The sequence below is a fragment of the Stegodyphus dumicola genome, chromosome 4 (genome assembly GCF_044657685.1).
Source record: "Stegodyphus dumicola isolate Sdum_Otavi_A_Nest chromosome 4, ASM4465768v1".
NCBI lineage: Eukaryota > Metazoa > Arthropoda > Arachnida > Araneae > Eresidae > Stegodyphus > Stegodyphus dumicola.
This window is the reverse complement of record NC_140771.1, coordinates 244,622,914-244,647,581: the sequence shown is the minus strand read 5'-3', so window position 1 is coordinate 244,647,581 and position 24,668 is coordinate 244,622,914. Positions and strand designations below refer to the sequence as shown.

General features: G+C 32.9%; 3 protein-coding genes across 5 annotated transcripts in view; 2 read left to right on the top strand and 1 right to left on the bottom strand.

Annotated features, from left to right (window-relative positions):
* The window catches only part of LOC118183504 (1-aminocyclopropane-1-carboxylate synthase-like protein 1), a 96,625-nt gene extending 85,470 nt beyond the window's left edge, over window positions 1-11,155 (top strand). For 2 of the 3 annotated variants that reach the window (XM_085816157.1, XM_035353076.2), the window contains exon 14: window positions 10,674-11,155. In XM_085816157.1, the coding sequence (XP_085672283.1) occupies window positions 10,674-10,726 (53 nt within the window). In that variant the 3' untranslated portion in view covers window positions 10,727-11,155. The remainder of the gene's footprint in view (window positions 1-10,673) is intronic. The other variant, XM_035353082.2, reaches the window with a different exon arrangement.
* Window positions 1-24,668, bottom strand: part of LOC118193265 (uncharacterized) — a 226,946-nt gene that overhangs the window by 90,861 nt on the left and 111,417 nt on the right. The window lies entirely within an intron of this gene.
* The window catches only part of LOC118193281 (1-aminocyclopropane-1-carboxylate synthase-like protein 1), a 56,577-nt gene continuing 55,768 nt past the window's right edge, over window positions 23,860-24,668 (top strand). Inside the window, exon 1 of the mRNA XM_085816159.1 lies at window positions 23,860-24,009. Within this exon, the coding sequence (XP_085672285.1) occupies window positions 24,006-24,009 (4 nt within the window). The 5' untranslated portion in view covers window positions 23,860-24,005. The remainder of the gene's footprint in view (window positions 24,010-24,668) is intronic.

Genomic DNA, 24,668 nt, shown 5'->3' with positions numbered 1-24,668 from the left:
AATTTCAAAAAATCGTTAGTAAAGGCCTTCCCCATAGTGAAAGATCGCGCACGGCTGGAAGCCGAGCTATATAGTTTCTATCAACGGGATACAGCAGATTTGACGGACTTTATTTTACGAAAAATCAAGCTAACGGATATGCTGTATGGGAAAAAACCTGATGCGGAGATTATTGAAATATTACCAAGATTGTTACCCGCTGTCCAAGACTACTTTGAAATTAGAAACCCAAACACATTGCAGGAACTTTTCGAATTGGCGGTGAAGTTTCAAAATCGCAGAATAGCGGAAAAAGCGAGAGGAGAAACATATTCTCAACATACCCGAAGGAAGGAGGAAACCAGGAATGGAAATCGCTCATATGGGGGAAAGAACTATCAAGCTAACGCATCGAAACTCGAAGGTCAAGGCCCAAAAAGAAAATTTGAAAATAAGCATCCGCGTACCCAGAAGACACAGATTGAAAGGAAAGCTTTAAACGACTAGAGGGGCCTGTGAAAGGGAGGGTCCAGACTCCGGAAGTTTTAAAAAAACCCTCAAATAGACATTTAAATACAGTCATCGTAAAAAACTCACAGCTACCAATTATACAAGTCCTGGTTGGCGATGTACCAGTAGAAGCCCTCATCGATACAGGAGCAGAAGGAAATTTCATGAGTGAAAAGTTCTTCAAAAAGAATTTTTATAGGATACGACTCTTTAAAACCAGAAATACGGAAATTATAGCGGCGCAAGGAAAAACATGTCACTGCATCGGGAAAGTATCATTAAACGTACAGGTAAAAGAGGAAAATCTCAAAGTATTAATTTTTGTGGTGAAACACCTGCAACACTCTCTTATTTTAGGTATGGACTTTTTAAGGGCCGCGAGGGCCAAATTGAATTTTCAAGATAGTTCCGTGGTGCTGGAGATGGACCAGACGGTGGTGGAACCTGTGGAGACACCTGAATTGGACCTTAGCCATTTGAATGACCAGGAAAGTAAAGCAATACAGCAAGTGGTGAGTAATTTTTCTCATTTGTTTTCAGAAAAACCAGGAAACTGTCAAATCGTGACTCACAAGATTCAATTAAATGCCGAAAAACCTTGTAGGACTAAACCGTATCGCTATGATAAACAAAAAGACTTAATCATCGAAGAACATATTCAGGAGATGTTAAAGAATAAAATAATAACGCCCATAAATAGTGAGTACGCGAGTCCAGTCTTACTATGTAGGAAAAAGAACGAGTTTCCTCCTTCGGATAAAAGGGCTTGGAGGTTTGCTATCGATTACAGAAAACTAAATAGCATTACTAAATTTCCAGTTTACCCTTTGCCGGTTATAGACGAGATCATTAGACAGATCAAATCGACAAGATATATGTCTACTTTGGACTTAACGTCTGGCTACTATCAAATAGCTATGAGACCCGAAGATATACACAAAACCGCGTTTATAACAAAATCGTGCACTTATGCATTTTTACGCATGCCCTTTGGGTTATGTGGGGCCCCATCAACATTCCAGAGAGCTATGGACATTGTTCTAAAGCCTGTCCTAGGAAAATCAACTTTAATTTATCTAGATGATATAATTATAACGAGTAGTACGTTGGAACAACACATTAATGACCTCGAACAAGTTTTTAAATTATTAAAAGAGGCCGGTCTTACAATTAACGCCTCAAAATGCAAGTTCGCAACTAAAGAACTTAAATATCTCGGTTATAAATTTCGCAAATATCAATTTCGCAAAAGGGTATAGAAACGCAAGATTCAAAAATAAAAGCTATTAAGAATTTCCCACCGCCCAACACCGCCAAGAAACTTTCGTCTTTCCTTGGATTATGTTCTTACTATCGATCTTTCATAAAAGATTTCGCTAATATTGTTGAACCACTCTTAGTAATCAAAAGAAAAAAAGAGTAAATTTACGTGAACAGCGGAAGCTAACACAGCTTTTGAAAGATTAAAAGAAGCGCTTATTAATGCCCCTGTTTTAAAATTCCCTGAGGCGGACGAAAACCTGGAAATTGCGGCAGATGCGTCAGACTATGCGGTGGGTGCGGTTCTTATGCAAAATAACCATCCGCTGGCATTTTTTAGTAAAACATTGAATCAGACACAAAGGAATTATACAGCTACAGAAAGAGAAACATTAGCCGTATTAATGGCTGTACACAAATTTCGAGTTTATTTCGGCAAATCGCCAGTAACAGTCTTTTCGGATCATGCGGCTGTTGGTAGACTTTACTCGGGAAAAAACCTAACGCCCAGGTTAATAAGATGGGCTTTAAAACTCCAAGAATATAATATCACAATAAAATATAAACCGGGTAAGGAAAACAATGTAGCTGACGCACTTTCTCGTATAAAACTGGACGACGAAGGAAATGAACTTAAATGCGCTGTGTTGACTTCAAAAATTTTAGATTCTAGAGATACGGTTATTACTGAACTGAAAGCTGATCCTGAATTTGGAAATATCTATGCTTATTTGAAAGACCCCGAAAGCTTTGAGCACACAGATATCGATGCTATAAGAAATAGAGCAAAAAACTATGAAATAATAGATAATTTATTATTCTATACGAAAACAACAAACGAAAATCTTGAGTATAAGCCAGTCATCCCAGCCTCGCTTCGATTAAGCATTTTGAGGAAGTTGCACGAAAAAAAAAAAAAAAACAGCGGGCCACCTCGGGGTCAGAAAGACTATAAAAAGGGTACGCGAGGCGGTATATTTCCCGCAATTATACAAAATAGTAACGGCATATGTCAGGTCCTGCAATCAATGTCAGTTAATAAATGATATTAATTACAGCCCGGCCGGGTTACTTAAATAGCATTCGCGCTACATTTCCGAATGAAATTGTAGGCATAGATCTCCTTGGTCCCTTCCCCCAGAGCGAGTTAAATAAAAATCGTTTTCTTTTAGTAATAGTAGATCATTTTACAAAATGGATAGAAATTGTTCCACTTAAACGCGCGTCAGCCAAAACAGTCGCAGATGCATTCTTACACAGATACATTTTAAAATACGGTGCACCGATAAAAGTCATTAGCGATAACGGAAAACAATTCATTAGTCAAATATTTGAAAACATATGCAATGGACTTGGCATACGCCATATCAAAATGGTTCCGTATAGACCACAGGCTAACATAGCAGAAAGAGTTAATAAAAACATAGTAAAAATAATTCGCAGTTACGTGAGCACACATCACAAGCGCTGGGATGGCTACATAAATGAATTAGCTTATGCTTTAAGAACGGCACATCATGATACTACGGGAAAAACTCCAGCAGAATTATTTTTAGGCAGAAAGTTAATTACGCCTTTAGATAAATTATTCTTTGTGCAACAAAGAGAGCAGGAGTTTAAACAACAAGATGTGCAAAAGTTGATTGATCAGGCGCTTAAAACCTCGGATACGGCAAGAAATAGACAAAAGTTATATTATGATAGAAAACGCCGTGAAGCAGATTTTAAAGTTGGGGATAAAGTATTGAAGCGGAAATTTTCTTTATCAAGTGCCCCAGACAATTTTATGGCAAAGCTAGCTCCAAAGTTTGAAGGCCCCTATGTAATTCAGGAAATCAAAGGGGTAGTATTATATCTTAAGAACGACAGAGGGGAAATCTGTAAAGCAAGTCCCGACCAGGTGAAAAAATACTATAATCCAAATGATTTTGAAATCCTTAAAAGTTTCTTGCAGGACTCAAGTCTAAACGAAATAGAAGGGCCAGAGACTGCAACAACTATTCCACCACCCAAGAAACGGAGAACTGAAGAGAGACCTAGCACTTCTACAACCCGGACGTCGGTATCAAAAAGAAAAAATGATTTTCAAACTCCGGCGTTTAAGAAAAACAAAAATACAGATGAACCGGGTAAAGAAACCGTGGTAAAGACGAAAACACCACCTACAAAGGATGGCAGGAGAAATTACACATCAAGGAGAACGCGCACACGGCCACAGAGTAAGGTGCCAGCAAGGCCGCCGTTCCGGAAACTGAAACGCCAGCAGGAGGCACAAAAATACGAGGAACAGAAGAAATTCAAGAAGGACTCCAGACCGGAGGACGTCAAGCCCAGCCGTCCCAAGCAGAAACGCAAAGGCCAACAACCAGACGATTACTCCGTCAAGAGGCCAGCATGTAGAGGACGCAAAAGAAAAACCAATGTGGACGACACTCGGAGATCAATAAGAAGAAGATTGACGTCCATGAAACCTCTAACTTGGGACCAATATTGCAAAAAAAGAATGACGGAGTTTCAAGCATCGAAAACTCAAAGATAAGTTAAAACCTTCTATAATTTTTTTTTTTCTCTTTTGTTCCGAAATGTTATGTATAAGTACGAAGTTCTATGTTTTGACGAAAGTCAATATGTCTCGGTTGAGACTTAGTTTTGTTTTACTTTATTTAGCTAAGGCAAAAGTATTATTTTCTATAAGTGTAAAAGCTAAAAACAAGCATTTTCTGTTGGTCGAAAGACTAATTCTGTTATGTTAAAGCCAAAATTTGGCCGAAGATAAAAATAACTTCGTATTCTTGTATTAATAAGAATTTTAGTTTCAGTGCCGCCAGCTTGGCGAAGAATGAGTAAAGTAAAAATTTATTTTCTCTTATTCATTTTATGGTAAATTGTAAAAAGCATATGTATTAAAATTTTGTAAATGTATGTAAATACTTGAAGGTTATGTAAAAGTAGAATTTAGTCTAGAAGCATAAAATTGTAGATGCTAAAAGTGAATGCTTAAAAGCAATGAAGTCAAAATTTAAGTAGTAAATTGTAGATAAAGTCATGCTTTAGAGCGAAAGCCTGCATGTTTAAAGATGAATGAGGGGGAAGTTAGAATGAATGTGTTTTGTAGGGTTCTCCACCTACATTTGAATTTTTAAGACTATTAAAGTAGCTCATTGAGTTGTAGAATGTCGAGTAAGGTGTGTCTATTTGGTTGTTGAATTCTAACAAATCATGGTGGTTAGGGGAAGTGTTGTAAGACTAAAACACGAATATTCCCGTTTGATACCACACACGGTGGAGAGCCAGGGTAAAGTTAAATTAATGCTTGAAAAATTGAATGAATGTGAAGTAAGCAATAACTAAGAAAAACGAATCGTTAAAAACAAAAATTTATTGTGTCAAGAAAGTGTAAATTATAATGTATGTAGAAAGATACTGATACTTATTCCTTCCAGATGCTGGAAGGAAAGACCAAGATTGATTGATGAAGTCCAGGAAAAGTTGCTGTAAGAAGAAAGCTTTGTAACGAGTAACAGAATTTTAATATATAATTGTTACATAAGATTTTTTTTTTTTTTTTTTTTGTGTAAACGAGATTCTCGCCAGTTAGTTCAGAATTAGATAAACTTACAACAGGTCGTTTGTAGGACCTGCTTCCAAGTTTTCCAAATTCTGGCAGCGGCAAATGTAGGGTTTATATTTATTTTAACTAACATTTATTTTAAGTTTAAACTATCTTTCCTGTCAAGCCTTACTTTCCCCTGGAACTGCCAATGCCAGAATATGTAAATTTGAGTAGAACGCGCAAGGATTCAAATTATCAGCGGAGGTATTCTGATTTAAATAGAAGGAAACAAGTTCGGTGTGAGAGATTCTCTTACTTAGCGAGCGCGGAGGTAGTTAGCGAGAATTGAAGAACCCCGCGTTGCGGCCTATGTGCTTGGCGGGAAGTAGTGGTCATCGGTCCAGTGAGCTTCAAGTCTGCTGAATTAGCAGCGGTATTGTAAAACGCGGTGAGTTAGTTATTTTAGAGAGGCTCGTAGTTAGAATCTTGTCTTTATTTTCTTTTCAGGTTATTATTTTTATTTGACTGCCAAGTTGGCACCGTCTGTAAGCGTCAAGAGAACGCAATTGTAATTTATTACGTTGAATAAAAAGGGACTTAAACCCTTCACAAGCTTCTATCTTTTATACAAGTTTTCACAGTCACCTCTTGGTTGCGTGCAAGTTGGAGGCGCGCAACGTTATAATCTTCTTTGCAAATGTTTTACAAGCAATGTTCGTCATACATTTGTAGTTCAAATCCTTTTTATGGTTTTTCAATACACTGATCAATTCGCCCAGGAAAAAAGTGGCTGTTGCCACTCGAAAAATTCGAACTTTTTTCACTGTAAGAGCTCTGTTCTTTTAAGTCATCACAACCTCGAGCGCATACCTTCAAATAACAATATTAACGGTATTATATTTTGATTGGTTGTGTGTGTGTGTGTATTTAATTATGGCAAAGCACACTAGGGCTATCTGCCTAAGGGGAGGAGGGATGCCTTCGTGGAGGACTTTCTAAGGGAAACTGGCTCGTATACACGTTACACATGGGGAAAACCACGAAAACACCCATGCAGCCAGCCCGTTCGCGGGATTCGAACCTCGAACCGAACTACCAGTGTTCAGCGACTTTAACCGCTCGGCCGCTGGTGGGCCTTATTTTGATTGGTTGAGCGAATAGCCCACTGCGGGATTCACATTTCAGGGCAGTTTTTTTTATGACCACCCTGTATATATATATATATATAACGAGCAAAAAATTATGCATATAATTCAAGAACAATAGTTTTTACCATAAAAAGTCCTCGGTCCTTGGAAGTAGTTTAGAGTCTATATCTAGTTTGATTGAAATGGTTCTTCGGCTAATTCTGGACACAGAAAAGCAAGCATTTTTGTAGAAGCAGGGATTTCAATTGATTTCAGTGTTCCTCCTCCTGACGAAGTGGCAATGAAGTTGATTGAATTGCTCTTCTATTATGTTCTTTTTTCTTTAAACTTCATTGATTTTTTTAATTGGGGTATTGCTTGTTTGAAAAGTTTTGGTTTTAACATTTATTAAATTCTTTATTGCATTTATAGGATTATTTGAAATATATTACTTATGAATTTCAATTTTTGGTCTAAATTGATTCTAAATTTCTTACTTTATGTCTTTATATGTATATATATATATAATCTTTTCCCCTATTCGAGGTTCACAAAATCGTTTGAAGTTTTAAAGTGATAATCAACAACAGGTGACAATCGGCTTATTGGTAATTGCGAAACACAGCCACTGAAAAAAAAAAAAAAAAAAAAAAAAAAAAAAAAAAAAAAAACTAAACACTACATTACTGCAGAAATCACGACTATATGCATGTGCATTGTACACAGATTTCTTCGTTAAATATCTTTTAGCTCTATTTTTAACAATTTCCCTGTTCTTATTAACGGTATTCTACAACTGCATTCGCATTCAAAAACTTTTATTTACGTTACAATGGTTAAGCAATAAGAGAAATGGCGCAACTTGTACTTTTAAACTTAGCTTATTCATTAAAGAGAAGCAAAAACTTTGGATAACAATGTTGCATTAAATTATCTAAAAAGCTAATTCATATTTTATTCGCGTACTCTTGAAACTTTTTGTGCTGTAGTGAACGCGCTGATTGCCCCAGTCTTCTCTTTTTAAAAAAAGAAGCCGCATGACTTCCTTATACGGCCTAATTAAATTATACACATTTTTTGCTGCATTTCATTTAAACTCATCTCCTCGAATTTCATTACAGATATGTTTCTCATTCAATTAGTTCAGTTCTCACTTCGCGACAAGGCAAAAATGCATAAAAACTCAAATAAAGATCTTCATTAAAAACTATAAACTACAAAGAAACCTAAAATACCAAATACAGTTAAAAAGAATTTTGCAATTAAAACTACAATTCCTGCGCAAAAACAAGCAATTCGTCCAACGGGCAAATGGATAAAAGTTTTGGTGCACCAAATAACTTAATTCACTGTTCCACTAAAATTTTCAAATGTAAACAAAGGGCGGCCTCGTTAGGCTTAGCGGAACCTAAGCAACTTTTAAATTGTTGATAATTCTACAACTATTGTATGCAGGTTAACTTAAAGCATAAAAACCTTAACCGGAACATAAGAACAATATATTTCAATCATCACCTTTAAAGCAAAAACTGCACAATTTTCCAACATATAAGAATAAATACCCAGAGCTCAGCCAGCCAGCGTTTTTGAATTATGCGAGATACAAGCATCACGAAAAAAATGCCTTCTGAGCCCGTTTTAAATCAATTTTACAGTTCGTTTCGGAAAAAAATCGACCTTTATTTTGCCCTTACGTACAGATGTCACACAAAAAAATCGTCTAAATGGATTCGAGATGGGTCAAGATGTGAATTTCCGTTGAAATATGACGTCCGAAAATATTCGCGATTACTATACTTTTACTTTGTACAAGGAAGTAAAAAGAATTTGTCTGCTGCGAAAAGATGGAAAAATTACTATTGCATGTAACGCATTTAACTATATAATTAGTAAAACGAAACTATGTATGAGAAATATCAAATTCAATTTACGTAGTCAAAAGAATTTATTCTCCTGATGAAACTTGTTAAAAATAGAGACTAATTTTTTCTGTTAATTTTCATATGGATTATTCCACTTTAGTGGATTTTTAAAACTGTCTTTCGTTTAACCGAATTTTGAGTTAATAGTGGATTTCAGGGCATAGGTAAACCCTGTGTCGATACTGACTACACTTATCAATGTCAACAAACGATCAATGTTCGTTGAGCTTATCAGTGTTCGTTTGTTATTGATAATAGGTAAAAACTTCGAAATGAAAGTGTTTAACGGTTAAAGGAAAAATACTGATACTCGAAAGAAAAAGATAAAAATTTGAAGAAGGAGGATATCGCATCCAAATTCGGTATTTTGTCAAACAGTTTATCAGACATCGTAAAATATCTGGATAAGATGACAAGCTATAGTTCTAGAAATTCTGCTCGTGAAAAACAAATAAAGATACCGAAGGAGCTACTTTGAAGCAGGCGTATACAGCTTGAGATAAAATATAAACCTTCTTCTCGAGATTTAATGGGGAAAAAAGCTGTTTAATCTGCTTTAAGCCACGCCAGATTTTAGACGACAATACATAGCTCAATTTAATAAAACATACGAAATAAGTTGTAAAAGTAATCTATACATATATATATCTATAAAGAAGAATAAAGAAGAATGTCTGTGTGTTTGTTCGCGATTAACTCAGTCACTATTATAAGCTATCGTCATCAAACTTTAAAAAAAAAAAAAAAAAAAAAAACTGAAATGTTTCAGATTTTAAATTACGTCCAAAGGGGCGTTTTTTAACATTTTGTGTGTTACCTTTCCTTATTAAATATCATGTTCCTCGCACTTAAACCATAAGATCCAGTGCAACAGCAATATCGCAAAATAGTTTTAAAACGAGCCTATCTTTAGAATTTCCGATACAGAGACTCACGCGCTGGAGATAAAAATGTTTTTTCTGCACAACGTTGCCATTGCTCGCTTTGAAATCCTTGAGTTTGTAAATCAAAAATTTGTCAAAGTTTTAAAAAATAGGAAATCGATCATAAAACAAATTTCAAATTTGGTCTTCCACATGCTCATATTCGTTGGAGGATTACGTTATTCAAAATTCGATGACTCTATGTACCGTTGTTTTATCACAATACGAGAAATATACATACATTTACGCAGATTTTTCATTATTTAATTTCTTCAAATATAATGCAGGACTCTAACATTTTATGGCAACAGTTTGAAAAGTGAACCGACATTTATCCGTCCGACGCAAAATGCCAAAACAAAACTAATAGTCCTTCGGAATTCAAATCCCTTTGGACTAAAAAAAATTGCTAAACTCAGAGATATTAATTAAAAACTCTGAAAACTCTCAATTTTTGCCCTCATTTTTCCGAGTGGCAAAAGTCTCGCACGCTGGAGATAAAAATATGCTTTATTTCGAGAAATGTTGCCACAGCTCGCTTTCAAATCGTAGAGTTTGTTAATAAAAAGTTTCACAATGAAATAAAAATATCCAAAAATTCGTTCCCGATTTTATTCCCGATTCCAAAAATTCGCGGGAAGCCATTTCGACTGTTCCCATCTTCGTGTGACTTTTAATCCGAAATATTAATTAAAAACTCGGAAAACACTAATTTTCGCACTCATTTTCCCGAGTGGCAACAGTCTTGCGCGTTGGAGATAAAATAAAAAATTTTCAAGTTTTATGGAATCTATGTATAAAAAGAAGAACGTGTGTTTGTTTGTTTGCGTTATTGATTTCCGATCAATTATGGTCAATTTTTTTGGCACATTTAATCGACTAAAATTGAATATAGGTGAAATATCGGATGGAACTTCAGCCTTTACGACCATTTGATTAGAAAGACGAAAATCATTAAAAACTGCGTGCCATTGTTACTGATATAATGAGAGAGAATTAGTTTATTTTTCTTTTAAAATTTTTTATGAGGGTTCCATATCGCATCAGACTGAAAATTGTATACCTATGAATCGTATTTTTTGTATCGTTATTAGAGAAGCATTACAGCGGTATCGTTCATAGGAGGAAATTGATACTTTATTGAAAGAAATAACAGTTCGTACAGCAAGACATTTAAAACGTAAGAGAAATAATGCAAATTCTCCATAACACGCGAAGCTTCAGAATCACAGATTTTTAAAATAACAATAATACTTAGTTGAAGTTTAGATAATACATAAATTATAAATTATTCTCCGAATTTAATTTATGCTTAAAATTCATTTGACATTTTATCTTTTATAGCTTCTTTGCTCTTGAACGTATTGTTAATATTTTCAATGTTTTTAAATTTTTACAGGGTTAAGACGTCTGGAACAAGCCATACAGAACTATAAACCTCTTGATTTGTAGACTAGAATTCTTGTGATTCATGACCTGCTTGTCAGATAAAAGAAAGAAAAACGAAAAATTGTAGAAATTTGTTATGTAGAAAGGGTAATAAAACTCATGTGAATAAATTTCTTTTACAATCCAGAAATGCTCACTTATTGATAATAATACGTGACAGTTTAAAACACTTTTATTTTGTTAAATAATAACCAATTTCATTCTAAATCCAAACAAAAGTGGGAAGAAAACTGAAAAAAGCATAGCCGAGTCTGTTAAAGTCTGAAGATATTTATATAGTTAAGAGATAATTTTTTTTTTCCATTTTTAATTGTTCTTCGGAAAAGAAAAGAAATTTTCGTCCTTTGTAACTATGCTTTAAAAGAAGGAATTGCATAAACCATTATAGTTTACTGTCACGTTTTCATACCAATATCTGTTTTTTTTAATCATTTTGAATGAATACTGGTAATTAAATAGAAAGCAGATAATAATATGTGTGTAGACCAATAAAATATTTTTTTTGGTTTATTTCGTACTTCATTCAAAACGTAATAATGAAAAAGTGATTTTTACATTTTTAAACTTTAATTTTTTTAATTAGAAAAATCTTTAGCTCAGTCCTTTCGTTTTTTCCAGATTACGAAACATTTGCACTGACGTACACCTTGCACACACACAAGAAAAAAAAATCTGAAAGCTTTCAGATTTTACATTACGTCTCAAAGGGCGTTTTTTTTAACGTTTTGTGTGTTACCTTTATTTATTAAATATCACGTTCTTCGCACTCAAACCATAAAATTTAGTTCAACAGGTGACAGGTGACGGAGGATGGGGACGCCTGAAGTTTAACAGAGGTTAACAGGCATAAGCAATATCGCAAAATAATTTTAAATGAGCATATCTTTAGAATACACGCGCACAGTCTCGCGCGCTGGAGATAATCCCCTCCCCCCCCCAACGTACAGTGTTGCCATTGCTAACTTTGAAATTGTTGAATTTGTCAAATGGAAATTCGTTAAAGTGTTACAAAATATGAAATCGATAATAAAACCAATTCCAAATTAGGGCTTTCAGATGCCCATATTCGGTGGAGTATTACGTTATTCAAAATTCGATGGCTCTAGTTGCCGTTGTTTTATGACAATGCAAGAAACGTGCATACATTTATGCAGATTCCTCATTATTTAATTTCTTTAAATATAACATGGAACAATAATACTTGGTGGCAACAATTTGAAAAGTGAAACGCATATTTAAAGTTTCCGTCGCAAAATACCAAAATGAAATTGATAGCCCTTCTGGGCTAACGCCCTTTGGGCTAAAAAACCAAAGTGAAGGACATATGGCGTTATTTTCGCTTATAACAAATATGCCAAATTTCAAAAGGCACCAATATATAAATTTACGCATACCTTGGATAATTATAGGTAGCAATTAGAATGAAGAGAATTTTGTAATGGAATTATTAAACACCATTAAGAACGAAAGGAAAATGGATTTCGAACTTGAGAAATTACGGATTGAAACAGCTAGTAAGAGTGCAGAGGCAACGGTCAATTTCGAACAGTTTGATGAGAACATGAGATGGCGTTATGAACTTCGGAAGTTAATGCAAAAATTCGATCCAAAAGAAGGAGACATAAGCCTTATTTGAACGGCAGGCTAGTAGAGCTCACGTAAAAGAAACAGACTGGGTTTCACATCTCTTGAGCTTATTGCCTTATGAAATAGCACGTGAACCTGTTGATAAAGCTGAGGATTACAAGTATGTAAAAAGATCTTCTTAAAAGTCTTAAGTTAAGGAGACTCATACACCTTAAAACCTATAAGATCTTCGAATATGGGACTGTTGCAAGAATTGGAATTACTTCCAACTTTTTACAGCTGACTACAAAATATAGCTGCTGTCTGAAATAGTAATCAGAAACTTCGTGTTGCCACAAATATTTTTATAATTTAATTCGCTTTGTGACAAACATTTTTCGTCATGTTTCCACCTTGCGCGCACAGTTTAAAACATTCTGTTCAGTAATTTAATTCCATATTTAATGTGTAGCTTTTGTAACATTTAGAAACTATCGTGAACCAAAAATTCTAAGAATTTCATATTAAATTTTTATTTTATTTGGAATTGAGTTTATAAATTGTATTTTATTTAAAAATTCTGTAATGTTTTCGTGCATAAAATCTTTAATATTAAAATATTCATCATATTTTTTGTTCAGTTAGAAAGCAGTGACCGTATAAAGAATTCCATCAGTATCTACCATTAGCCATTTTTAAAATATCATGCACGCAAGATGGAAACATGACGAAACATCTTCTCACAGAGCGAATTAAATTATAAAAAATATTTGTGGCAACACAAACTTTCTGGTTATTAGCTTCCAAAGCAGCTATATTATATAGTCAGCTTTAAAAAGGTGGAAGTAATTGCTTTTAAAAGAAATACAATATCCCAATTCTTGCAACAGTCACATATTCGAAGATCATAAGGGATTTAAGGTATATGAGCCAACTTAAGTCTTGAAAAATGTTTTCCGCATCAGAAATCGCATGATAAAACGTGGAAGGATTTTTCATTTGAAATAGAGAGTTATTTCGAAGAATGGAATACAGATTTAAAAGTTACGACCTTTGAAAAATTAAAGAATCTTATGATATCGAATCAAATAAAAAGATAGAGTATCGAATGAAGTAAAACGTCATTTTATAGACAATTGGGCTAAAATCGTAGTTCCATTTGATTTAACCGATCGGTTATATGAATATGAGAGAGAATGGTAGGAGATATGCTTCTTGTAGTAAATTAAAAAAGAATGTCCGACATGGAAACTGTGCTAGTGAACCTTCAGAACAGGAAGTCTGTGGAATCAGTCGAAAACAGTTGATCCTTCAAATTTTAAACAGCGGAGTCCACACCCTTCGTATCGAATGACAATACATATAATTCACAAAAATCACAAATTTGAAAGGAAATTCCATATAATACAAAACCGAAATTCATTTCAAAGCCTAAATGCTTTGTCTGTGGTGAAGAAACGCACTTTGCGAGAGGCTGTCCGTCCCATACGAAACAATATACCAAATCTAAGGTAGAAAAGTCACCAGGTGGATTAATAAAAACAACAACAACGATTAAAGAAAATGATGTTGAGTTACTTTCTGCCCGTATTACTGTTACAATGTCACCTTTGGCCGAAACGAATGTTATCGAATTTGATAAATTAAACAGGGTAGAAATAAAGTGTGGAAAGATAACCTTTCAAGTAGTAGTCGACACCGGTGCTCAAATATCTGATTCGGAGTGACTTGTTTCCGGACGACGGAGAGGGAAAAATTAAAATTATTTCTGCAATTGGGGAAGCTGAAACTGCAACGTTAAGAGTGGTTACTATGAAAATTAATGCTGGCTATCATGACGAGGTACCGATAACTTGAGCCGTGTCTAAAAAATGAGTGATATGTTGATACGTAGCATCGCATACCAAGCATTGCCTGAAAATATAAAATTGAGACCATGGATGACATGTGAGATAACACTGTTCAAGAAGTGACGTGTGAGATACACTCTGAAAACAGGAAATCGTTTATGAAGTTGCAATGGTAAGATGAAACATTGAAAAATCCTTGGACTTTAGCCGAGAATAAAGAAGCTAAATTGGAATGCTATTGGAATGCTGTTGGAGATCCACTGCCTGAACTAACTATCAGAAAAGAAGGGCAAGATAAGTCATTTGATAATGAGCATGACAGAGTGGATTCTGACCAAAAGTGATACTGCAGATGAAACTGTGTTAACTTCAGAAATTCAAAGAACTGTTCGATCTAATGATGGTTTATATTATTGTGCAGCTGAAAACAAAGGGGTACATGTTGAACGAATTAGCCATCTGACAATCGAATTTTCGCCAGTTATGAATGAGTTCGGCTCCTTGTACATCTGTAGAAGCATGGAATGGAAATTCTGCAAATTTGACTTGCATTGCTGAATCTATACCAAATGCAACTATAACGTGGTCATTCCAAGCTACTTCAACACAACTTCAATTAAATGGTTTCTATAACCAAAGATACTTTTTGTCTTTATTAAAATTCTGATTTCTATTTTAAATAATTTATTTTTCAGTCGTTCATTTACTCAAGATAAAAATACAACTTTTCCTCTGAAAACTTCTGATATATGTAAAAAGTTCATAAAAAATATACAGATAATAATTTGAGAAATTTTTCGATAAATTTAATAAAAATATTTAAAAGGCTACTTAAAAGATTATTACGGTCCTAAAAAAATCTCGAGAATAAAAACCATTTTATTTATCAGAATTTTCAAAAATATGAGTCCCCTCCCCCGATAGCGATTTCTAGCCGTTTATAGGCGATGGCCTCTACTAAGGAATAAAGTGGTGGTCTCTTTATTGCATAGACACCTAACAGGTGGGCCACTGTTGTCGCATGTGAAGTGATGGGCATTTTACCTTCTGCGGGACTCGACCCGGGCCCTTAGGTACAGCAGTCTGAATCACTAACCACTTTCTGTCTGTAGTAGAAATACGATATTTATAATGTCAAAAAATTTTAAAAGAAACAATATTTTATTAGTTTTACGTTTTAAAAAATCTGATGTGTACATCACATGACTTCCTTGTACGGAATATTAAATTATATGCATTTTTTCTTGCATTTCATTTAAACTTATTGGATTGAATTAAATCTACTTCGCCGACAGCGCATAAACCACAATAGAATAAATGCATTCTTTAAAATTCACTCTATTTGTTTACCATAGCGACACTCTGGCGCTACATTCAATTAACAGTATTATATTTCGTTCATATTATAACTCATAATGCACAAAATTCATATCATTTAAAGAACAGAATAGGACATGTGGCGACGATTAGATAAATCGTCGCCACATGTCCTATTCAAATATTATAATAAAGCTAAAATGATGTATAAAAAAAATTAAGCAAACAAAAGAAAAAAGAAACAGTTTTTCACAGACGATTGAGTATTTCTCATTCAATTAATTCAGTTCTCACTTCGCGAGAAGACAAAAATACATAAAAACTCAAAATATCTATATTAAAAATTACGAAGTAAATCTTAAACACTTATTTCCTCGAAAAAATTCCAGAAAGGATTAAGCATGATTTAATTGGCAATAATAAATGAAGGCATTATCTTTGTTGTTGCGAAGCTAAGTTTCTCTAGATTGGCAACAAATCCACTAGTCTGCTGTTTCAAATGTAAACAATCAATGGCCGCCGTAAAAATAAAGGCTTAGCGGCACTTAAAAAAACTTTAAAATTGTTGATAATTCTAAAATTATTGCACACAGATTTACTAAAGGCATAAAAACCTTGATTGGAGGATAAAAACAAATAATTCAATCATTTTTAAAGCAAAAAATGTACAATTTACAAACATATAAAAGTAAAGAAACTGAGATCACTGAGCCGGGTAACAGAGTGGATATATATATAAATATATTTATATACGTTTGGTGCGGCCGATCGCAACCGAAATACGAGTGCACATCTACAGGTTATAGCAGTCCTATATACAAAATTTCAACGTTCTGAGGCTACTCGTTTTTGAGTTATGCGAGATACGTACGTACAGATGCCACGAAAAATTCTTTTCAGAATTAATTTTAAAGCAGTTTAATAATTTTGTTTGAAGGAAAAGAGTATTTTATTCTGTCCTTACGTACAGATATGACGCAAAGACATCGTTAAATTGCATTCGATAGCGGTTAAAATGGATATTTTCGTTGAAATATGCTGCCTGAAACTTTTCGCGATTACAATACTTCCTTTTTACTTCGTACAAGGAAGTAAAAACAAATTAAAATAATATGAAAGGTTTCAGAGTTGAACGGTTGCCAGAAGGGTTTATTAAGGCTTTTAACGCTCTTGCTGAGCTCGCAATCTACCAGGCTGCTGTTACATTCACTCCAACGAAAACTTTTTTTAGTCTTTTTAGCTTTATTATTAAGAATCACTTTCTTTGCACTTATACCATATACAATTCAACAGCATAATTACAAAAATTTTAAAAGTAGCCTGCAGTATATGTTTAGAATTCCAGATGTAGCGTTAAGTGTCGGCATAAATTTCCGCCCCCCCCTTTTGTGTGCTCTTTTTTCAGTTCAACATATCAATGTTCAGTTTTCCCACTAAAACGGCTTTATAAAACTTTTTTTTTGTTTTTGTTTTTTTATTATTGACGTTTTGTGTTTTTACTTTACTTATTAAACATCACGTTCTTGGCGCTTAGACACATAAAACTTAATTCAGCGGCAAAAACGCAAAATATTTAAAAACAGCATATCTTTAGAATTTCCAATAGACAGCCTCGCGCGCTGGAGATAAAAATGTTTTATTGCGTACAGTGTTGTCCCTGCTCACTTTGAAATCGATGAGTTTAGTAATCAAAAATTCGTTAAAGTTTTACAAAATATGAAATAGATAATAAAACAAATTCGAACTTGCAGGGTGTTCATGACCGGGTAGATAATTAACGTTATTCAAACTGGATGGCTCTAGATATCGTCGTTTTTTCACAGTGTGAGAAACATGCATACATTCAGGATAATTCTTCAATATTTAATTTCTTTAAATATAATACAGGCTTTGCGGTTCACGATATGCAAAGTGATACGCCATTTACAGTGATTCAGAGCAAAATGCCGTTTCGAGACTAATATCCAACAAGACTTTATGATAATTATCTGATAAAATTAATTTGTATCAAAAGATGTAAAACATTGAAAAATCGCAATAAAAGATATATAACAAACAAATGTATTAAAGTAAACTCAAATTAATTAATTAACGACATTAATGAATTTTGATGACATGGAATTTTGATGTGAAGAAAATGTAAGAGAATTGCAAATATCTTTCAAATGCCGTAATGTTTTACATAATTCAATATTCCAATAACGAGTTCCAGAGAATCATCAAAACGTTTTAGTTTTAGTGGATCGCTACAAATCCAGCCACTATATCACTAATAATTTAAATCCTTACTAGAGCATGTAAAAATTAATACCATTATCACTTTTTGTTCAATACAATTAATATAACACTTCCACAAAAATATTTTTGTTGCAACTGATTCAAACAATAACTGCTTTGTCGAAAGACTAGCAGCTGAAGATAAAGGAAACAATGTTATCTTAAAGTTCTTAAGACTCATTCATCTTTAGGAATCATCTGAAAGATCTCAGAGTCTGGAGCTGAAAGGGTTAAAGGTAGCTTCGCGTAAAAGCGAAACTGAACGCATTCGTTCGCACGTTTAAAACATCAAGATTTTGAATGTATTTCATTAAAGACACTTTTCATATATCCTTGTAATTAAATAATAATAACTCTGTCTCTGTGTGTATGTATGTTCCTCGGATTAAGAAAAAACGGCAGAAGATATTTGAATATAGTTTAGATTAGATATTATTTATTTTATGATTGTTAGATATTATTAGATATTATTATTATGATTTATTATTATTTATATTTGAATATAGTTAGATTAGATTGAAGATATTAGAATATAGCAGAATAAATTTTGAACACACATAGTCCATCACCCGAACATGTGCACCTCGAAAACCCGAATTTGGAATTCGTTTTTCATTTATTTCATATTTTGAGCAAATTTAAGAACATTTTGAATAAATAATTTGAGGATTATGCCATTCCGCAAAGTGGGACATATTTATGTTTCGACAAAAAACACAGCGATTTCAAGAAATTGTGTTGCCATTGCCCGAAACACAATATTTTTATCTTCCACTTTTTAGTGTGCTATCATTTGGCAAATTTAATTTGTCTGTTATTTATTGACAAACAACAGATTTAGAAGCAATGAATAAGATTTTCTACTTTTTACTTCCTTGTACGAATTAAAGGAAGTATTGTAAAATAAATAATAAGAAATATTAAGGGCGGAAATAAAACCTAAAATATTTTTTCTCTGCTTTTTAATATGATTGGTGTAAATAACCATGTATTAAATTGATGAGATGTCTAAAGTTAGCCCATAAAAAGTTAATAACATGTAGATGTGCACCTCGAATTTTGGTTGCAATCGGCCGCACCAAACGTATATAAATATATTTATATATATATATCCACTCTGTTACCCGGCTCAGTGATCTCAGTTTCTTTACTCGTATATGTTTGTAAATTGTACATTTTTTGCTTTAAAAGTGATTGAATTATGTTGTTTTTATCTTCCGGTTAAGGTTTTTATGCCTTTAGTAAATCTGTATGTAATATTTTTAGAATTATCAACAATTTTAAAGTTGTTTAAGTGCCGCTAAGCATTTTCTTTGATGGCGGCCATTGATTGTTTACATTTGAAACAGCAGACTAGTGGATTTGTTGCCAATCTAGAGAAACTTAGCTTTGCAACAACAAAGATAACGCATTCATTTATTATTGCGAATTAAATCATGCTTAATCCTTTCTGGAATTTTTTCGAGGAAATAAGTGTTTAAGATTTACTTCGTAATTTTTAATACAGATATGTTGACTTTTTATGTATTTTTGCCTTGTCGCGAGGTGAGAACTGAATTAATTGAATGAGAAGTACTCAAACGTCTGTGAAAAACTGTTTCTTTTTTGTTTTGTTTGCTTAATTTCTTTTAAACACCGTTTTAGCTTTATTATAGTATTTGAATAGAACATGTGGCAACGATTAGATAATTCTTTAAATGATATAAATTTTGTGGATTCTGAGTTATAATATGAACGAAATATAATACTGTTAAGTGAACCTAGCGCCAGAGTGTCGCTATGGTAAACAAATAGAGTGAATTTTAAAGAATGCATTTATTCTATTGTGGTTTATGCGCTGTCGGCGAAGTATATTTAATTCAATAAGTTTAAATGAAATGCAAGAAAAAATGCGTATAATTTAATATTTCGTACAAGGAAGTCATGTGGTGTACACATCAGATTTTTTAAAATTATTTTGCAATATTGCTGTTGAATGAAATTTTATGGTTTAAGTGCGAAGAACATGCTATTTAATAAATAAAGATAACACAGACAACGTTAGAAAACGGCTCGTTTAGGCGGATATAAAATCTAAAAGCTTTCAGATTTTTTTTTTTTCCCCTCTTTTCTTTACTTTTTTTATTTGATGAAAATTTTAACTTCTGAATAAATATTCCATTTTAGTTAATGAAAAACCAAAAAAGAAGAAAAAAAAATTTTTTTTCTCATATGCAAATAGAATACTTATTTAGCACATTATGTTTAAATATTGTAATATTTTATTATTGATTAAATCATTATATTTATTATCTTTGATAGAGTGGCAACGCCATATTTGTATCGTGTAACCGTTGCTGGGCAACGTCAGAAAATGTTTAAAATTGTTATTCTGAAAGTTTTACCAGTTTATGTACGTTTTATGTTTGAAAAAAATATAGAGAAAGAAACCGTAATAGTAATCTGGAGTGTGAAGCTGTAAAGTCTAGAATTGTATTTAAATTATCTATCTTCATAAATTGAGAATAAAATTTATGTTTTACTAAGAAACTCATCTGTTATTTCGATAAAAACTGCAAAATACGTTACAATATTATGATAAATATAGCAAGATTGTTTGAGAGGCTAACTAAAAATAAAAATTATCTTATTCCGGATGGAATTTTTTTTTTTTTATTCCAGATCCTTCCTCGATTATAAGTGAGTATTTAAATTAGAGAAAGCCAAAACTAAACGTTTTATTATTTCTACACCTTCTCTGTTAAGGCTTGAGTTTCATAAGATGTGCAAGGATCTGCTGTTGTACATAATAGGAAACTAATGATATATAGAACACAAGTAATCGTCGATCTGATACGTGTTTCACCGACTGTTTGAGTGCTCTTGCAATCCCTTCGAAAGATAAGGCAGTGGCTGTTGTCAGCAGTTCATAAAGTTCAATGTGCATACGTCACGTGCTTACGTCATACACATTACTTTACATCCTACGTTATTTCTTTACGTCATATGTTTTGTCACGTGATCAACATTTGCATTTTGTGGAAAGTTTGCATACTATCACTTAGCATTACTGTTTATCCAACACCACCTAAACGATGATATGTTGCATCACTGTTAGATCGTTCTGTTGATAAATGAAGTTTATTCTTTTGACGTAGGAAAATTTCTGATCACGCCAGAAAAATTCGGCAAATAATTATGAATCTAGAAGATATCTTGAAAGTATGGGAAATAAAAAAAGCCTATAATAAATATTTTCAAAATATAATTTATGGTTTCTGTTAGAAATTAAAATCTAGCTTCACTATTTTCACCCTCCATTCACGACTACCTCTGAAAGAGTGTTTTCGAGGGTGTAATAAATATCAAGCTTTTAAACAGAATGAAAAGTACAAATATAAATTGCCTGATCTGGACAGCACGTGACTTGTACGGCCTATTAAATTATACACATTTTTTGCTGCACTTCATTTAAACATATTTCCACGAATTTCAACAGAGATTATTTCTCATTCAATCAATTCAGTTCTCACTTCGCGGCAATACATAAAACTCAAAACATCTTCTTTAATCACTCTAAAATGCAAAGAAACCTAAAATACCGAATATAGTTAAAAAGAGCTGAAAACATTTTGCAGTTAAAATTCCAGTTTCTACGCAAAACAAAGCAACTCGGCTAACGGGAGAACAGTTTGTGTAAATTAAAAAAAAATTTTAGTCCTATTCGGAATTCAGTTGGTGCACCAACTGACTTAATTCACTGTTCTACTAAGAGTTTCAAATGTAAACAAATAGTGGACTCGTTAGGCCTAACAGCACTCAAATTTTTAAATTGTTGATAATTCAACAACTATTGCATGCAGATTAACTAACGGCATTAAAAACTTTAACTGGAGCATATGAACAACATAATTCAACCATTTTTAAAGCAAAAAAATACATAATTTACCAGCACATAATAAAACATATATATCTATCTGTATATATAGATATAGATATGTTTGTGCAGTCGATTGCAACGAAAAAGGGAGGTGCACAAAATTCCAACGTGCCCTCTGCGGGGTTCGAACCCAGGCCCTTTGGCACGGCAGTCAGCGACGCTAACCACTATACCGGTTAGGCAGTACAGTACATATAACTGTTTGAATATATGTTAAATTATTTATAGTGAGCATGTTATAAATCCAGAATAACCCAAAACACAAAATACAATTTAAATCAGTTGAAAAAAGAATTTTTACAATTAAAATTAGTGTTTCTAGGCAAAAACAAGCAATTCGGCCAGCGGGCAGGCAGCCAAAATTTTCAGCACACAAAATTGAAAGATAACTTTTGGTCCCACTCGGCGAAAGACGTTGAAGTTGGTGCACCAACTGCCTTAATTCACTACTCTGCTAAGAGTTTCAAATGTAAACAAATGGCAACCTCATTAGCTCTGTTAAGTTTTAAAATTGATGATAATTCTACAACAATTGCATGCAGATTAACTAAAGGTATAAAAACCTTAACCGGAATCTAAGAATTGCAATATTCAATCACTTTTAAAGCAAAAAATGCACAATTTGACAACATATAAGAGTAAAAACACTAAGCTTATATAATTATTAAAAGTAAAGGAATGTCGAAGCTTAAATAATAGCTTAGAATTTCTTCCCTGTGAAGACCCTAACCGATTTTTTCTCACCATGATCCAAAAGGAGTACAAGTAAAATTAAACTTAAAATACGTATGCAATATTTAAAATAATACAAAATGCAATATACAAAAATAACTAATTAATCTTTTCTGTTTAACGCTTCAAATAGAACTTGTCAAGGGAAAAGTGTTTTGAAGCCTTAAACCAAGTTGATTAATGAGTTCCGAATACATGTTTCGTTCCTCTGAATTATCTGAGACTTTAAACCGCTACTCTCGAATCAAATTTTCAATTTGAAACAACATTTAAGTGGCTCTCAAATGTCCAAACCTTTTCCCTACATGCATTCGCAACCCCAGAACTACAAAAATAAAAGACAAAAGTAGAAACCCAAAATAAAAAACAGAAATTAAAAATCGCAAAAAATGTGTTAGGCAAAAATCTGAAAACACAAAATGCAAAAACCCTAAAAAAGACGAGTCCAATTACAATCATATACATCAAGGGGAAACCCTGCGCACTATAAGCAACGTTTTTTAAAACGGGGGGGGGGGATATATTTGGTCAGTATTTAAAGCCTAAAAATAAGGGCGGCTCGAAATATATATATATATTTTTTCGAGATTGTTCTACTAAGAATTCTCTCTTTAATTGGATTAGTTTTAATACTGTGTTAAACTTCTTATATACACGGTTGCAATTATTATATTATAGAGAAACTGCGCTGCTTTTATTCCAATTTACTAACTAATTTGGATGCTTTAAGTTTATTCTTTCTCTCTATATACATATATATGTTTGGTGTGGCCGATTGCAACGAAAAAGGGAGGTGCACAACTAGATGTTATAGCGGTCTCATATGCAAAATTTCACAAGGACACAAAAGAAGCATTTTATGAAACCAATATCTTGCACAGTTTTCTTGCATGTCCGCGTGTCAAACACATTTGTAATTTTTTAAGAAATCTTTGTTCTTAAAACTCAAAACTTAAAATCAGAGAAATTGAAAGTTAATTGTTTTAATTACTTAAAACTAATAATAATATTATTCTTTAAACTGATCACAGTTTTGTATCAACAGTACACTTGACAGAAACAAAAGATATGTTGATTACAACCAAAATATTTCACGATGCGAGGTTTCTTTTCTGACGTTTTCGGGTTAACACGTAACCAAACACATATCAGTCGAACTAACCAATAACAATTCTGTAACAGAAGAATAATAATCAATTCTGATATCATATTGAATCCCTGATTGCTGACGTCACAACCGGTCCTCATTCAGATGCTCAGTGAGTGAGTGACTGACCTTGCATTACGTAAATGATTACAACTTATTGTTTTTTCGCGCCAGAAGTGAACATGTTCGAAGAGACTGAAGTCCTTGGGAATGAAATAAAAAACTAAAGCAAAAGGTAATACTTGAACAAAACATTATTTGATCACTTCCTCAACGTCATTCCATAATTATCTTTCACATTATCATAATGATAATATTTAGCTTTTCTTGCAATATTTTAATATATAAAGGCGGTTTTAAAGCGACAAAGTGTATATCTAAGACTTTCACAAACCTTTAGGATCTTTTGCATTAAACAAACGAAATCTAAAAAATAATTTAAATTTTGTTTGTATTTTGAATAGTAAAGAAGATATGGGTGAGTATTATTGCTATTATTATATAATAGCATACTTTTTCTGAGTTTTTGATACATAATTTTTAACAATTGCATAAGTGTGTATATGAAATTACATAGTTAAATAATTTTTTAAAGAAAAGCGAATTATTCAAAAGCGCATTGGATTTTTTTTTTTATATTTTTGCATGTTTATTCTCAGCTGAATATAAAATTACGCAATTCAAAATTATTGATAAAGGTCCTTTGCTTTAATTTTTTAAACTAGAAATATTTTTAAATAAATTTATTTTTCTTCCACTTTAGAGTTTGTCTTTTCTACCCAAATTTTCGCAAAGTTCTTAATTTACAATGGGTAATTTAAATGAAATAACTAACTGGTGTATGAAACAATTTGTATTTTATTTGGCAAGGAACATTATTATTGTGATTCTATGTCTTACTAAATGACGAAGTTATTCTTTAAAATTGTTAGTGACGACAAAGTTGATAGCTTTGTTTTTAATACTGTGTTTTGAGTGCTCCAGAGTATCGTTTTAAATACCTGCAAGAACTATCAGGTACCTGAAACGGAATCGAGCGATTCTAAGACTAATACACCCCTGATTTAAATTATTATTATTATTATTTTTTTTTTTTTTTTTTTTTTTTTTAGCCCAAAAGTCCGTTAACCCAGAAGC